At 54.7% G+C, this 16,055-nt stretch overlaps 1 protein-coding gene across 2 annotated transcripts; it reads left to right on the forward strand.

Moving 5' to 3' along the window:
- Positions 1-3,838: 3,838 nt before the first annotated feature.
- Positions 3,839-15,603, forward strand: PSMF1 (proteasome inhibitor subunit 1). Of its 2 annotated transcripts, XM_067554004.1 has the most exons (7): positions 3,868-4,444; positions 6,149-6,301; positions 7,210-7,292; positions 8,922-9,122; positions 11,315-11,368; positions 13,626-13,784; positions 13,918-15,603. In XM_067554004.1, the coding sequence occupies exons 1-7, from the start codon at positions 4,307-4,309 to the stop codon at positions 13,967-13,969; spliced, it is 840 nt and encodes a 279-aa protein (XP_067410105.1). In that variant the 5' UTR covers positions 3,868-4,306; the 3' UTR covers positions 13,970-15,603. The 2 variants fall into 2 exon arrangements, with proteins under 2 accessions (XP_067410106.1, XP_067410105.1); XM_067554005.1 differs by lacking the exons at positions 13,626-13,784; positions 13,918-15,603 and adding an exon at positions 12,847-13,542 and having other exon boundaries at positions 3,839-4,444.
- The last annotated feature ends 452 nt before the right edge of the window (positions 15,604-16,055 follow it).

A 16,055-nucleotide genomic window follows, 5' to 3' on the forward strand; every position in this document is an offset into this window, starting at 1 on the left:
GCCCCTGTGCCACCCTGTGACTTCAGCAGGGCTACACGGGGTGGAAGCCAGGGCAGAGCGTGCTCCTCAGGGATAGGGTGGGACAGATCTGTCCCTGTTGCATCTCCATTGTCTCCATTCTGGCTCCGGGCCTCTAGCAAAGGCACTTAGCACACAAGGGCCAGAGAGGAGGATTCAGCTCCCCCCGGAGTCCCGCTGACTTCAGTAAACCCCTGGCGTGCTCTTTGAGTCACCAGGAGTGCTCAGCGGGGCTCCCACCGTGGGCCTGCTGCCCAGCAGTTCTTGGCACAGGCCCTTGTGAGTAGGTGACTCACTTGCACACCACGCAGCTGAGTGAACAGCCTTCCCCAACCCTAACCACACGCCCTCCTGCTTCGCACATGCCTGCTCCTTCAGCCTCTGGCTCTCAGTTAGCGCCGGTGCCGGCGCAGCCAGCCAACGTCCTGGTCTAGTCTAGACAGGTTCTTTCACCACGCTCATCACCGGAGTAGCGGAGCACCTTCCCATAGTGCATGAAGCAGTGTGACTACACATCCCACGCTCTCTCCTCCTCTGCCCAGGGGGAGAATCATGTGCAGTGGAGTGGCTTGTTTTGGTAGGGGGCTTTTTTTGTTTTGTTTTTGGGGTTTCTTCCCCCTGCTGGCAGATGGAGACCCCCGAGATCTTCTCAAAGCTCTCTCTGTTGTCTCTCTCTCCCCTTCGTTGTGACGCCCTTCTCCTGGCCCAGCACAGGGACCTGAGGCCCTTGCATGCTGGCTTCCTTTCACAAAAGAAACTGAGCCTCCCTCATGAATGACTAGCACGCCGCCCTGCTCCCCATCCCTATGACGCTCCCATAGGACTCCGGGGTTCTGCCACGGACACACTGTGCCACCAGGAACAAATCCCTCACTGCCTCTGTGCTTCAGGTTACCCTGCTATAAATTGGGGGAGGGGGTGCCTACATGGGGTGCTGGGAAGCTTGTGTGCAAAGCAGTCTGCGAAGGAGTGGGGGGTTGTTACAGCCGGGGCAGCAGATCCTGCACCCAGCAAAGCAGTTGTAGCCAACAGGGATGGGCCTGAACCAGAATCCAACCCCCAAACATTCCCACATCCGACTGAATTACTGAAATCCTTAAATCATGCTCTACAACGGGGGAGAAAGGTGAGGGGCTGCAGCCTTGAAATGGAGACTCACCTCTGGACTCAGACATTCCTCCCGAGAAAGTGCCGTTCCACGAGAGGTTTTTGGACGGAGACAGAGCACCCTCTAGCGTGTGCTTTTAGTTCCTTTCCTGGAGCAAACGACCCCTGGGAGTTACTAACCAGAGAAGAGCTCTGCCCCGTCTCATGAATCCAGGACACAGGAATGGGCCAATAACGCTCTGAGCGGTACAAGACAATCCTTCCCGTTCGTGCCAGGCGTTGGGGTTCACGGGTAGGAGGAAGAAAGATAAACCCAGGAAGGGAGGAGATCTCTCCTCACAGGACAGCCCTGCTTTATGATGTCCCTTGCTGCAGACTTGCAGAGAGAAGCTGCCTCCATGCCCACTCTTGCGTTGTTCAGCGCCCATCCTTTCACTTGGGGCCAAACTCTCAGCTAGCCGCACGCTGGCCTGTGATTTCGCACACGCAGCAGATTGTGCACGTTCAGAGATGCTGCCCAACCCCTCCCTCCTCGGGATCCCAGAAGCCCCATTGTGTGAGATAGATGCAGCAGGTGGGATTTTATTTATGTCGGGAAAGGACCTTTCCAGAATTTCCTTCACTTGGGGTAATATTTCTGCTCCCAGGAGAATCCCAGGGTATGTCTACACTGCGTTCAAAGGTGTGATTGTAGCTCCTGTATGCCTACTCACACTCGCTTTAATCTAGCCAGCATGGCTAAAAGTCGCAGTGAAGACACAGGGGTCTGCAGGCTTCGGCGCGGGTTAGCAATGTAAGTGCATACCCAGGGTCCCTGGCGGTAGGACAACCAGCTCTGAAATCCATGCTGCCGCGTCCTCACTGCTGTTTTTAGCTGCGCTAGCTAGTGCTGGACTGCCAACCCATGCTGCAATCACCCCTCTGAGTGCCGTGTAGACATACCCCCAGACTGGAGTGGGGGGGCCCAGATCACTGGAAGTGAATATGGCTTTGGTGACAGCAGGACCTCACTACACACCGCAGTGAGACAAAGCACCTGGCCTCCTGCTTCTCTGGTCTGAACTGTTCTGGGAACAACAGCCTCCTTGTGAGGTCAGGGGCATTTCCATTCAGCAGAGGACAGTGCTCTCTGCTCCAACCTCCATTCCCCAGGACAGCTCAGAACGTGGAACTCGGAACGCCAGAAACAATCATCACTTGACAACCGCAGGGCAACAAAGCAGCTGACCTCACATCACCTCCTCCCTCTATAAAGACCCCCTAGAACCGGTACAGGACAGAAACGGGATCATTTCAGAAGTGCAGCTGGGAAAGTCGGTAACACGCACGACGGAGCTTCTGCTGACTTCACTGGAGGGAGGCCTACAAGGTGGGACCCGTTATTCCGAGTACAAAGAGGGCCTGATTCTCCGCTCGCTCACGGCAGTTTTCCACCCAACCAAATTCATTGATTTCAAGGGAGTTCATCCACATTGGCACTGATATGAGACCAGCATCAATTCCAGGGCTCTGCCCTTCACCCCAGTCTCAGATCGAATGGGCTTGTGATGGAGACAGAGCCTCCCAAAGGGACTGAATGTATCTGCTTATTTAATTGGTCCCTCTTGCTAATTAATTACATACCTACAATAAAATCAGCCCCCGGCTGGCTGGGCACCGGCTCTGCTTGTGACACTGTCTCCAGGTAAGTGGGATATCTGGGTACCATTGAGTCCAGGCCCTGATCTTGCTCACACAGATATATGTAGGTGCTTATTTCTAAACACCTCCGGAAGCATTTGCAGCAGCAGGGCCTAAGAAATCAATCTGACTAGTGTTGTTTGTTAGCTAGCTGTTGTAAAATGGTCACTTCCTCCTGAAAAGAATCCTCCCCTGCTCTCTGAGACACAGCAACAGAAGCTGGTCCCGTAACCGATATCACCTCACCCACCTGCTCTCTCTAACATACTTCCTGATTGACAGCATCCCTTATTCCTGTCAGCGTGGCATCAGAGAGCCGTGAATCAAATGTGGATTTTTGTCATTCCTCCACTGGGCAGAAAATTCTCGGATTCATTCTCTCTGCAGAAAGACATGGGGTGTTTTGTTTGTGGCTATTATTTTAATATGAATCATTACTGGGTATTATTTGCCACATCAATACCGAGCACAACTGGAAATCTCAGTACGAAGGCCCGGATCCTCCAAACACATGCATTTTAGCATCACTTCACTTCTGTGAGTACTCTGTGAAGTGCTGGCAGGATCAGGGCCTAAATGACCACCACAAGACCTAAGAAACTGATAACTATTGGTCAGAAAATAATTTAAATTATCCTAACAAATAAAACAGTAACTATATGAGATTAATTGGGAGGCGGTGGAACCTCCATCCTTAGAGGTTTTTACGGCCCAATTTGACAAAGCCCTGGCTGGGATGATTTAGTTGGGGTTGGTCCTGCTTTGAGCAGGGGGTTGGACTAGAGACCTCCTGAGGTCTCTTCCAACCTTAATTGTCTCTGATTCTATAACAGACAATTGAAGCTTCCGGTTTCCCCCCAGCAAATAAAAGTGCAACCCCGATTCCAAGATCCTTTCCAACTTTTTCATCTATAAGGCTTTCCCCCATTGTCAAATTTCCCAAATGTTATTACATTAAAATGGTGGCTGAGACTTCGGGGGGGATGATGAAGCCTCAGCCCCCAGATCAAAATCAGCCTGACCCTAGATCTCCGGGGGGGGGGGGGTAATGACGAAGGGTCCTGGCCTGGGAGGCTGTTTCAAGTCTGGGGTCCCTTTTCCGGCTCGGATGGAGAGCTCCCCCCACCCAGACTGCACGGGGACTGGAGCGGGGCGGGGGGCGGGGATTGTCTCCGTTCCCCGATTCGGAGCCCGCCGGAGAACGCGCAGCACGGATGCGATTCTCCAGCAAGCCTTGGGCGCAGCTCAGCGCCGTGGAAACGCCCCCGGCCCGGCCGGGCTGTGCTGTGCTCTGCGGGGCCGGGGCACTCACTCGGGGCGGGCTCTGCAAGCCGTGCCGGCCCCGGCCAGCTCCCTCCCCTCTCCGGTGCTTTGCTCTCTTGCAGCGGAGCGGAACCGAAGTGCCCCGCCGCGCGTTTCCAGCGGCCCGGCGCTTTCGCTCCGCTTCGGAGGGAGGGGGGCCGGGCTCTGCTGACTCACGGCAGCCGGGGCCAGAGGCAGCATGGCCGGCCTGGAGCTGCTCTACGCCTCGCAGGCGGCGGCGGCGGCCGGTCTTTCCTGCCCGCAGGACGCGCTGCTCTGCTTCGTCCACTGGCAGCTGGTCACGCACCGGTACCGGGCGCTGGGCACCGGGGACCAGGTAAGTCCCCCCCCCCCGCCCCGCCCCGCCGGGGCGTGCATCCAGCCCTCGCCCTGCACTGCTTCCCGCTGCAAGGGGGGGGACGCTGGGTATCTCCGGGGCTCCCCATTGCTGGGCCGGAACCTCGCCGCCCCCCTGCGGTGCAAACCCCGGGCCCAGAGTGTCTAATTCAAGGGGGGCGTTGTGCAATCCGCACGTGCTGCCCGGTGAAAAGTGCAGGCCCTGAAATGTTCCCCTTCCCCGGGCACTGATGACAGCACCGGCCGTGCCTGCGTCCCTTGGCCCCCGGGTGAGACAGAAAACAAAGCCCCGGGTTTCTAGCCGGCCAGAGGCCCTGGCTCTGCAGAGAGCACTGGAGCCGGGTGCAGCGTTACTGCCGCTCTCTGTGAGGCCGGGCTGTGAGAACACCCGGGTTAGTTTCACTTTTGTTTCCGTTCTTTGGGCCCTCGGTATGTTCCCGGCCAGCGCCAGGCTCGCAGGGCGAAGTTTGTCGAACAAGAACTGAGCTGTTGCCACCAGCCTAGTCTGGTTTGGAAGCTCAGACCCTGGCTCTTGGCGGAAGTTTCTCTGCTTCTTGCCTCCCTGGCTGTGTCCTTAACTAAGTTATTTTGGTAAAGAATTGGGGCCCTTTGTTTATAGTATTTCACCTTTAAAAGGTTCCTTTGCTCTCAGATAGACAGAGACAAACCATAACAACTGATACTCTGCCCCCGTTAACCGCTAGGACTTTTCCTTAGTGGTGGGGGAGTTATTATTTTCCTTACGTTTAGGGGCAGTTGAGTCTCTCTGATGCTCCAGTGCTGCATGCTGATGGCCAAAGGTCGAGCCCCCCGCACCTGGCTGGGGTACCCTGGGCGTCAGTGGGGCTCTGTGCAGACAGAGGTCAGCCCGTGTGGATCAACTTGCAGGGTATGGGCCGCGAGGCCCAATCCTGCAGACTCTGCCAAGCCTATAAAGCTAGGTCTTCCTTGAAAACAATAGGTGTGTGTTTTACACTGAAACAGCTACCTTGCATTGGGAGGTCCTGGTGTAGACACAGTGTAGGTAGTTTTAGGCACCTCTGTGTGCCTTGTCTAGTCTGTAACTTACCCTGGACTGGGGCTTGCCTCAGATAGCTACGTGGAGGTGAAAACCACGGTGCCTTGATTCCACTACAGTTTTGTACTGAGTTATCCATGGTGATGTAAAATCACACCTGTGTTTTGCAGCGAAGCCGTAGATGGGGGTTACTCAGAGCAGCAAGCACTACGTCCGGCACTGAATATGTCCGGGATTGCATCTCAGAGAGCTGTAATGGGTTAAATTCACTTTAGGTAGCCCCTCTAAAAGGGAAGGACCTTGGCTGTTACCTGGCAAAGAAGGTCTTGGCCCTGAGGACTCCTTTAGAAGAAAGTCACAGTTACAATCATCAGGTGCGAATGCCAGAAAATACCCTGGTCTGGGGGTCTCTCTAGTTTGTTCATAACCTGGGAGAGGTTTGTGTGCAGCAATTTGTGTGTTCGTAATTCAGGTCGCCCTGCGTGCTAGGTTCAGTCCTGTATAGCGGAACAAGGGGCCCCGGTCCTCCAGTGGGATCCGTGCAGGCAACCCCCGTGGAAGGTTTAAACGGTCTCCAGCCAGGATCTGTTCCTCTTGCCCCGTCGGTATCGGCTGTGACTCCCGCTTGTTCTGAGCAGCGTTTCTCTCGCTGACATCTTTGTGCAGCCGGGTCCCAATGAAAGGAAGTCAGAGATGCTGCCGGCCGGGTGGAACGCTGACAAGGACCTGTACACACTGCGGTACAAGTCCACGGACGACCGCCATGAGCTGCTGCTGAAGGCTATCATGGTAGACAGCAGCATGATTCTCAACGTCATGGTGAGGCTGCCAGCTGGCCGGGTGCTGTGGAAGGATCAGTCTCTGCGGGGTGTCTCAGCTCCCTCGGAGGTCGGGAGGAGGCGGTGGGGGGTCAGTGCCACCTCCGTAAGGGAGAGAGGCAAAGAACAACAGCTGGGACTCAGTTGAACATCCATTTTCCTGGCCTCCTTTGTCCCCCAATGTGCTTGGTTCCTGTTGAGCGAGAAGCACTCAGTGAGAGCAAAGCCAGCTAAAGGGGAGAGAGGGGACCAGCATGGTCCAGATTCTGTGCTGGCTCCAGGCCATCCAGTGTCGCTGACATCAGGGCAGAGCTTGGTGCGTGACACCCTCAAAAGCGTGTAGGATGCTCTGTGATTGGGGGGCAGATCGGCAGCTGGTGTAAATCAGTGCAGCTTACTGCCTGCAATGAAGCAGTGCCTTTTGCCACCAGCCGAGGAACTAGCCCGGGCAGTGTTTTGTCCAGCGTGAAGCAGGACGCTGAGGTCAAACATCCGTTGCGCTGGAGTTGTGAGGTTTGTTATTGCTTTGCTGGTGAGTTGCATGCGGCCTCGGTGCATCCTGTAGAGCTCAGGATCCTTGTTGCCAGACCGTCTGCTCTGTCCCCCCATCGCCTTTGTGACGCCACCTTTCCTCCTGATTGAACTCCAGCGCAGTACCTGTCTGACCCCTTGCAGCCCAGACAGGGGGAGCTGGGAAAGAGTCCTCTCAACCCACTGCAAGTTGGTGCACTTCAGTTTAGACAGCTGGGAATCCAGGCACATACATCCTGCCCGGACAAGCACCAGTATAGGAGCAAACTGATGCTTCAGATTCCCCCGCCCCCAACCTGTTCTGCTGTTGTCTGCTCCTATCCCCCTCCCACACATGAGTTTGGCTGTTGCGGGAGCGTTTTGTTTGTTCTTTCCCAGGACTGCGGCTCAAAGCAGGTGGCGGATTTGACCTTAACGGTGGCAGATTACATCGACCCGGAGCACTTGGATGATTTCCACAGGTAAGTGCAGTTCATGGGGAGTCTCCGCTCGAGCGTCTCAGCCCTTGGGGAGGGGAGGCAGGCAGGGGTGATGGCAGAGATAGGTGCAGGAGAGTGAAATGCGGGGAGAAGAGGGTGCTTTAGGAGGAAACTGAGGGACTTCTTCCACAAGTGCAGATTCATGGCAGGACACAGCCAACACTTAAATTCTCCCAGCATGTTCTCCCGCTCCCTCATTCCCAGATGGCACCCCAGGAGACTGGGGGGAAAGAGGGAGTTAGGCCACGTTTCCTCTGGATCAGAGCCCAGACCTAGGCACCTGCTGCTTTGAGAGTTCGAATCCCAGCTGAGCCTCTGCCTGGCTGTGTAACTTCATTTCCTGAGTGCTGGACGGTGGCTGTTGCCTGTGTGAAAGTCTAGATCCTGCCGCCACGGGGCTCACAGCCTGAATCCAACACAGACACCCTGGGACAGACGTATGCTACCGACCCTCAGTGGGGAAAGGGATGGCATTTCCTTAGATGTTTGCATTCAGCCCCGTGTGTGTAGCCGGGGGGAGATTGTGACCTTGAGACGCACTTAGGCTGTGGAATAATCTCCCGAGGGTGGCAATGGAAGTGGCGTGGCTTGGGACATCTGGACAAAGCACCCAAGCTGTGTTGTAGGGAGCAGCACTCCATCAGCCGGGGCGGGGTGGGGAGGCGTGAGGCTGTACCATCTCATAGGGATTTCTTTCCCCATCTCCAAATTCTGGGATTCCCTCCTACCTCTGTCAAATCTGCGGTCCAACTGGGTGAAAACCAGCCTTGCCCACCTGCTCTCCGCTTAATGCCTAGACACTGCATATCACCCAAGAGGTCAGCAAACGCCAGAGCCGTGTCTCTGGAAATGGTTCTGTTTCGGCGTTCTTAGCTTACATTTTACCAGATCCCCTGAAGGCCTTATTAGCGCAGCAGCAGATCAGGAAATCCTAGACAGCTTGGACACCTGAGAGCAATTCCAAACAAGAACAATCCCACAAAGCTCCCCTCCCACCCTGACCTCTCCTGGCAATCTGGCCAGGGACACGGAATGAACACGCAATAGATGCTGCTGGGGAGTGGGAAAGGACAGCTGTTCTGTGTGTGTGTCTCACATTGGGGCCCACCACACCGTTTGTTTAGGATCTTTACCACCAAACTCTTCCTACTAGGGTTCTGGGTGATGTCAGTTGTCTAGGACAGTGCTTCTCAACCAGGGGGACGCGTACTCCTGGGGGACGCACCGGTCTTCCAGGGGGTACATCAACTCATCTAGATATTGGCCTGGTTTTACAACAGCCTACATAAAAAGCACTAGCCTAGTCAGTACAAACTAAAATGTCATACCGACAATGACTGGTGTGTACTGCTCTGTATGCTATACACTGAAGTGTAAGTACAACATTTATATTCCAGCTGATTAATTTGATAACTACATGGTGGCAATGAGAAAGTCAGCCCGTTTTCAGTGTCCCTAGTGTGCGGGACACTTGTATTTTTGTGTCCGATTTTGTAAGCAAGTAGTTTTTAAGTGAGGTGAAACTTGGGGTACAGAAGACAAATCAGCAGTCTGGAAAGGTTCAGAGCCACAGGTCTAGGAAGCAGCCTGGACTCTCCCTCTCCCCTGCAGGGTGTACAAGAACGTGGACGAGCTGGAGACCAGGGTTGTCACAGGCATCATCTCTCCGCTGGGGGCTCCCCAGGAGAAGAGCGACACCAAAAAGGAGCCCAAACCTGAGAAGAAGGTCCCACTCCCACCTGCCTCCACTCCGGATTATGACCCCTTGAGGATTCCTCCCCGACAGCCTCACGGTGGCCGGCAGCCATCCTGGTGAGTCAGAAGCCGGCGAGGGAACGGGGCTGTGTAGCCCTCTCTTAGTTCAAGTGAGGAGGAAGGAAAGCACTGACAGAGCATCTGGCCCTCCATAAATCCCACGGTCCTCCTCTCACTCACCCAGGTCAGCCTCTGTCACAAATGCGTCCTCGTGCACCGTTGCACGGTCTGGCTCTGCGTTGCACGTTTGGTTCTCGGAGGGATCCATGAGGTGCAGGAGAAGGATCCTTTAAAACAGCCCTGTCTCCGACACTCCGAATCAGCCCTGCTTATAAATCCCATGCAGCTCGTTCACCCTTTGGCCTGACTCCTGGCCCTTGGAGGCTGTTGGAGTGGGATGCTGGCTGGCTCCACTCTAAGCTGACCTACCAATGGAATGTCTTATGTGGAGCCAGGGGGCTTGGGGACCCCCCACTATGGTCTGGGGTGAGATACTGCCAGATTTGGCCAGCTGGCTGCAAAGTGGGTGAAATCCCACCCTCCAGCATGGCAGGAGAAGGCCTCTGTGTTTCTCCGCCCCTGTGCCATGGCCTTTACGCCCTTTCCTAGGGCTCCCAGGGGCCACTTGCCTTTCCATCCCTGAGAGTCCGGGGTAGCAGCTTGGGTGTGCAAACCCCCTGTCAGATCCGGGTCAGAGGGATTGATGATCTGGCCCAGAGACGGGCCGAAATCGGCCCCATGCTGCACGATCTGTCAGTGTGTCACAGCTGGGGGGAGGGCACGGGACGGGGAGGGAAGCAGGCCAGTCTCAGGTGTCTGCCCTGCCTAGGGCGGCTGGAAGCTCAGCGGCTGGCGGGACGAGGGGCTGCCCTGGGGGAAAGGAAGGCCCCCTGAGCAGGCTGATGGCTCAGGGACGGGGAGACCTGCCCGTGTCTATTGAGGCAAGCGAAGGGCCAGGTACAGGCTGTCGGTTCAGGCCGCTGAGTCCAGCAGGGCCGCTTGTGGCCATGCTTGCCCGCCGGCACGAGAGTTGCACAGCTTAGTGCTTCGTGAGTGAAGGGGGGGGGGGGGCAGGTGGTGAGGGCCCCCTTCATCCCCAGAGGGGGCCTGGGATCTGGTAGGGGAGCCGCCTCTGGACGAGCACAGAGCTGTGTTCCTGTCGTGGCGGGTTCGAACGGGGACCCCGCCTGGCTGTGGCATTGAGAGCGATTCTTCCAGGGTCCGTTTGCCCAGCAGCGCCTCCCTTCCTTTAATCGAGTGCCGGGTGAGAAATTAGTCCAGAGGGCCGTGATTGCTCTCCGCAGTCCCTGGGGTGGCCCTGTGTAGAGTTGGTCCCTCAAGAGCTCAGCGGGACGGCCTGCGGCGTCATCCCCCGGATTTCTTTCACCTCGCTGCTGTTCACCCAGCGTCCAGGATGCCTGTGGAGCCCGGCTCGGTGAGTGCCGGGTGCAGGAGACGTTGCTGCCGATGGCTGGCTTGCCCTGGGGCAGGCAGGCGGCTGCTGTGTGCCGTTGTAAAATGCCCTCGTCAGTAGCGCCAGAAACAAAAGGCATCAAGTGAGAGTTGAAATCTGGGTCCGTGCTGCCACCGGGCACCAGCGCTTTCTCTACCAGGCCCCCGCACCCCGTCCTCCTCGCACACTCCTGGGAGCAGGGCTTCAACACCAGGTTGTCCTTTCGCTGTGCTGTGGTTTGAGAGCCTGGCCCTGTCCTGACGGGCTAACCTAGCACCTCTCAGACTCAGCCCAGGCAGCGTTAGCAATCTGCTGGGAACTCGGGGCCTGCAGCCGACTTTCCGTGAAACGGAACCATGTGCACCCGCTAGCACAGAGGCGTGGTAACTGCAGAGTCCTGCATGCCAGGCTGCTCGGTTCAGGCGGCACGATGTGTGCTGTGACCTGTGGTCTCCCTCGGTTCCATGGCTGCATGAATTAAAGCCACGGACCACCCCACAGAAGGCCGTTAGCTGCACACGGACGTTCTGGTAACACCAGGCTGTAGAGCTGGGGTCACTTGATTGTTCCCTTGATTTCTAATGGAGACTAAAATATGGAGCCCTGATGGCAGAGGAGAATCACACTTGAGCACAGCCCACTTCTCCAGTGGCATGCCGTGCTGATTGTATAGCCACGCGCAGCTGCATGCTCTCTCACTCTTTCCTGTCCCCCATGTGTGACCCCTCACACACACCCGTACCCACCTGCCATGGCGTGCAGCTCCTCCCTGGAGCAATTGTGTCTTGTGTTTCAGGCCTGGTCCCCTGGACCCTTTCGCTGTGGGTGGAGAGGACCTGGACCCCTTTGGGTGAGTCTTGCCAGGAGAAGCTCTCTACCCAGCCTGCCCTTAAAGTTTTTCCTCTAGTCAGTTCACCCCCCTCCTAATTTAGACCCACTCTGTCAGTTTCTCAAGGAGGGTGTTGGGAGGGAAGGGGGTGACTGCAGTAACTCAAATCGGCCTTACTGGTGCTTCCAGTGAAGTGTCTCCAGCAAGAACTTTAATAAACCAGTTATTGTGTGTAAACTGCCAGGGACCAATAGCTGGTTCTAAACCTAAATATGATTCTAATATTGTACGAAGATCCTGTCTCTCACAGAGTTGATGGGTTGCAATCTGCATCTGTTTAATAATCAGCTGGTATTCATTTAACATGCAATAATTCTGCCAGCAAATCAAACCTAAATACATCGTTAAGTGAATCTAAGCCTCCAATTTAAAATATTACCAACGGCTTTGTCCAGCCCGTGGATCCTCCAGCCCCATTTGGATCTGTAGGGCTGTTCTGAGGGACCCAAGAGCGGAGATGAGATGCAAGGTTGTCAGTATTCAGTGGGAGCCCTGGAAAGGGAAGCAGGATGCATCGCTTCTGCTCTGGGGCTCCAGCTCCATGGGGTGGGGGCTGAGGGAACCGACCCATCATTTTCCATTCCAGTAAAAGAACAATGTAACTAAAGTAAAACCAGTCCCTGGAAGCGCTCAACAGCTCATTATGGATTCCGGGAAGTCCTGCCGTTCGGAGCCGCTGGCTGATCAGGATCAGATTTATTTCCCCTTGGAAGGCTTTGTTCTGCAGGGGTTGGCTAGAAATGTCCCTTGTAGGCTGGAGAGAGGCGCTGGCAGCGGCGGGCGGGAGGGTGGCTGGAAAGCAGCCCTGTGTAAGCCAGGGGAGAGGGAAATCAGGACGGTTCCTTGCCACCCTGCTTCCCGTCTCTCCTAAAAGGATTTCTTTATTAAATGTATAGTGAAGTGGCACATGCTGGAGGCAGATTTTGAGCCCCACGATCTCTACGTGTGGGCTGGACGTCGGGGGGCTTTCCCTGCACAGCTACTTGTCCATGAAGGAACTGACTGCGGCTGAAGTTAATTATTTGTATTGTGGTAGCCTCCAGAGGCTCCAGCTGAGGTCCCGCAGACGAGGCTCTGAGGACAGGGCACGGCATGATGCAGCCGCAAGGAGCTGAGGCTTGCAGAACTGGGCCAGCAAATGGCTTCCAGGCACAGCTTTGGAAAAGGTTCTAGGCCGCTGATCCCAAAGAAGGGGTCTGGGAACTCTTGCAACATCATGTGTGTGGGAGGGGAGGATCTTGCATTTAATCCGAGACAGCCGAAAGCATAGAGCTACATGAGGGTAAAGAATATCAGTCCAGCGGCAAAGGAAAGCAAGGCAGGGAGTGTCGGACAATTCCTAAAGCAACAGAGGTCTACACCAGCTGGGGGGGCTGAGTGTTGGCTCCAATATTCTCACAGCTGGGATGGGTCAGGGAGTTTCTCTTGAATCCTTTTAGAAGCTGGAGGAATGTGGAACCCGCCCCACTGCTAGACCTGCCCCTGCTCATTGCTCAGCCCTCTCCGTAGGTGGCTACTGGGGTTGCAAGAGATGCCGGTGCCTGTTGTGTCATTCTTCGTGGGTAACAAAACAGGCTGCATTAAGGACAGCACGTCAGGACAGCCGAGGGGCTCGTCATTTCCCAGCGCCCATTGCGGTAGAACGTGTGTCAGCTGACACGGCTCAGCACCCCGTGCAGTCTGTGTGCACCAATCACAGCCCACTGCTGTGACCTTAACTACCACAGCCCTTGTCCGCACGGAGTGCGCAGCCGTGTTCTACGTCGTGTCAGTGCACACGAGTTCTAACACAGGGTCATTTCTCAGCGTAGACGAGTCCAAAGGCTCGTGATAGCAGGCATGGGGCAGAGGCGGCCGATTCCCATTCACCCTAAGACCTCTTCACAGGGCCGGAGCGGACCGCACGGGCCTTATTGTAAATGAGAGTTAGGTGTGAAGTCTCGCTCTTGTGTACATCCATACACACCTCATCCCCCAGCCTCGTGTTTACACACAACTGCCCACTTCTGTGCTCACTGCATTACACCCCCCAGCACATGTTCTGCTGTCCTGGACGCGCGTGTTCCCAAACCATCACACTCACCCGGGCTGATTTAACAGTGGGAATCACATTTCCAGGCTGCTCATGGAACAATGATCCGAGCTAGGTGTAGGCAGGAGTTGGACAATCGGAGCTAGTTGAAATTCTGCTCTCATTCTGCTTTCTTCTTCCTGCCAGGGGGCGGAGGGGCGGTATGATCGCTGATCCACTCCGGTCAGGATATCGAAGGCCTCTTATCGACCCATCGTCAGGTCTCCCAAACCGGCTTCCTCCTGGAGCCGTCCCACCAGGTGCCAGATTCGACCCATTTGGACCAGTGGGGGGCAATCCTGCAGGGTAGGTATTTGGATGAGCGTACGTTTCCATGACTAACCACGCTGGAGTTTTCCTGTTGTTGCCATAGGGCTGCGTTGCACTCTGACCGTGACCCTCCTGTAACTCTGTTCTCCACGTTCCATTCCTGTTGCAGGCCAGACCCCGATCACCTTCCCCCTCCGGGATACGATGACATGTTCATGTGAGGACGACGGAGTGTGGCTTCCCAACTCATACGTCAATGAGAGAGAAGCACCTTCCCCCCTCCTGGAGGACTTCAGTCTCTTCAGCTGTAGTTTTCTCCCCCAACACTAGCGTCTTTCCCTGTACTGCAGATCAGCTTTAAAGGTTTCACTGCATATATAACAGCAGCGCAGGCAGTGTGTAGATCTCGCCTCTTTCCTTACCCGCTCTGCCTGACACCCTAGGGAAATCCCTAGCCGTTTGTAACCTAACACCTGTTAAAACATGACTGCAGTGCGTTAAGACGGAAAGCCGCTTGGGGTGTTGTTCAGAACTGGAACTACCAGGTGAGAACTGTATTGCAAAAAGGTTATTTCCTAGGCTTTCCTGTCACACCCTTCTTTGGAATGGAGTGGTGTTTGCTCTGAGATCGATGTAACCGTTTGTCGCGAGAGAGAAGCAGTCACTTCCCAGCCACCTGCCTAGTAATGACATGGTCTTGATGAGCTTCCCGACGCACAGTCTCGTGTCCCACACTTGCTCCCCGCCGGCCACGTCTACACCTCAGACAGCCTGGCCTAGAGCCCAGTGAGTGACGGATGAGTTGATGCAGGAAGCTGCAGTCCGGCTGCCATGAAGGGCTCCGAAAGGCACGTGTGGGTTCTCCCCTGCACTGTGCTCACCTTAGCCCTTCAGCTGTCCGTTAAGTAAGAGATTAGGAAGGGCTGAATGGGGCAATGGAGAGGTACCTCTAGAGAGGTACGGCCAGATCCTCAGCGGGTGTAGCTAGACCTACCTGCATTGGCTTCAGTGGGGCTACATTAATTAATACTAGCTGATTATCTGGCCCCTATATCTAAAGACACCAACATGCAGTCTTGTCCAAAAAAAAAAAACCCCATTACCGTTAGTTTCAGATCTAGCCCCTGCGTCTCCCCTGTTGGTTTTTGTGGCTTTTACAATCACATCTATCTGTTTTTAATTCTCTCTCTCTCTGCCCTGTTGCTGTGAGGGAGTCCCACACAAACATCAGAAGGATGGAATTGATTAGACCCCAAGTGCTGTCACATGCACAAAGGGAACAAGCTGGGGACAGATATAAAGATGGAGAAGATTTTTTTGGTTTTTTTCCCCTCCACCCATGCTCAGTCGAATCTGGAATAACTCCATTAGTTTTGGTGGAGTCCCTGCGCTCCGAAATGACATTGGAGTAGCTGAGATTGGGGGCTGGGTGGGGGGAGGTGTGTTTGCTTTCTGGGTGTGGTGATATAAGAATGGGGAGGGGTCACTTGTAACTGTTGTGCTTTGACTTCCCTTATGTTTTAAGGAAGGAATTTTTCAGGTGGGTGTTCTTTGTTTCATTAATACAGTCACACCAGGTTAGTAGGGTAACAGGATAGCTCCTATCCTCGGCCAGGCCCGTCCAGCTGAATTCATTGGCCTCAGTTTTCCAGAGTGACCACTGATTTTGGGTGCCTTAGCGGGCCCTGGTTGTCAGAGGGCAAGTGCCAAGGCCTGTTTCTGGGTTATTGATCTGGGGATCCAGCATTGTTAGTTACTTTGAAAATGTAAGTCATTGGTTCCCCTGATTCTTCTCTTGGTTTGATTTTTTTTTTTGAATGCTGTTATAACTAAAATAAAAAGTTGGTGAACTGCTGCTTTTGTACTTTCTGGACTCAGAGCCTTTCCGTGCTCCTCTGACTTAAAAAAATGAGCTGACCTCTCCAACTGGCAGTGCTTGCTGCTTCTGTGTCAAAGCAAAGGTTTCCTCAGGCTTCCCAACCGCTTCCCTTCTTTCCTGGTTAGAAATTTCAGATTGTTGCAGACGGATCCATGTGGTTTTTTATGAGTCGGCCATTCAAGCTGTGAGACAGATCAGTCACATCTGCTGCCTCCTGCCCCAGCAAGCAGCGTTGGGCATTTTGCTTTGAAGACAAGGCATCTGTGTAATTAAAATGTCCGGTGCAAGAAAAGAGCAGCATGAGCTGTGGCCACTGGGTCTAAAATCACTGGATCACCTGGATCAGGCAATTGTGTCCCCAATGAGAAAGCAAAAGAGGGAAAATAAATCCTTCCCTTCTTCGTTTTTTCCTCTCCAGACACTTCCTT

Source organism: Emydura macquarii, unplaced genomic scaffold, assembly GCF_026122565.2.
Source record: "Emydura macquarii macquarii isolate MOO-44397 ecotype Brisbane River unplaced genomic scaffold, CSIRO-AGI_Emac_v2 contig_1483, whole genome shotgun sequence".
NCBI lineage: Eukaryota > Metazoa > Chordata > Testudines > Chelidae > Emydura > Emydura macquarii.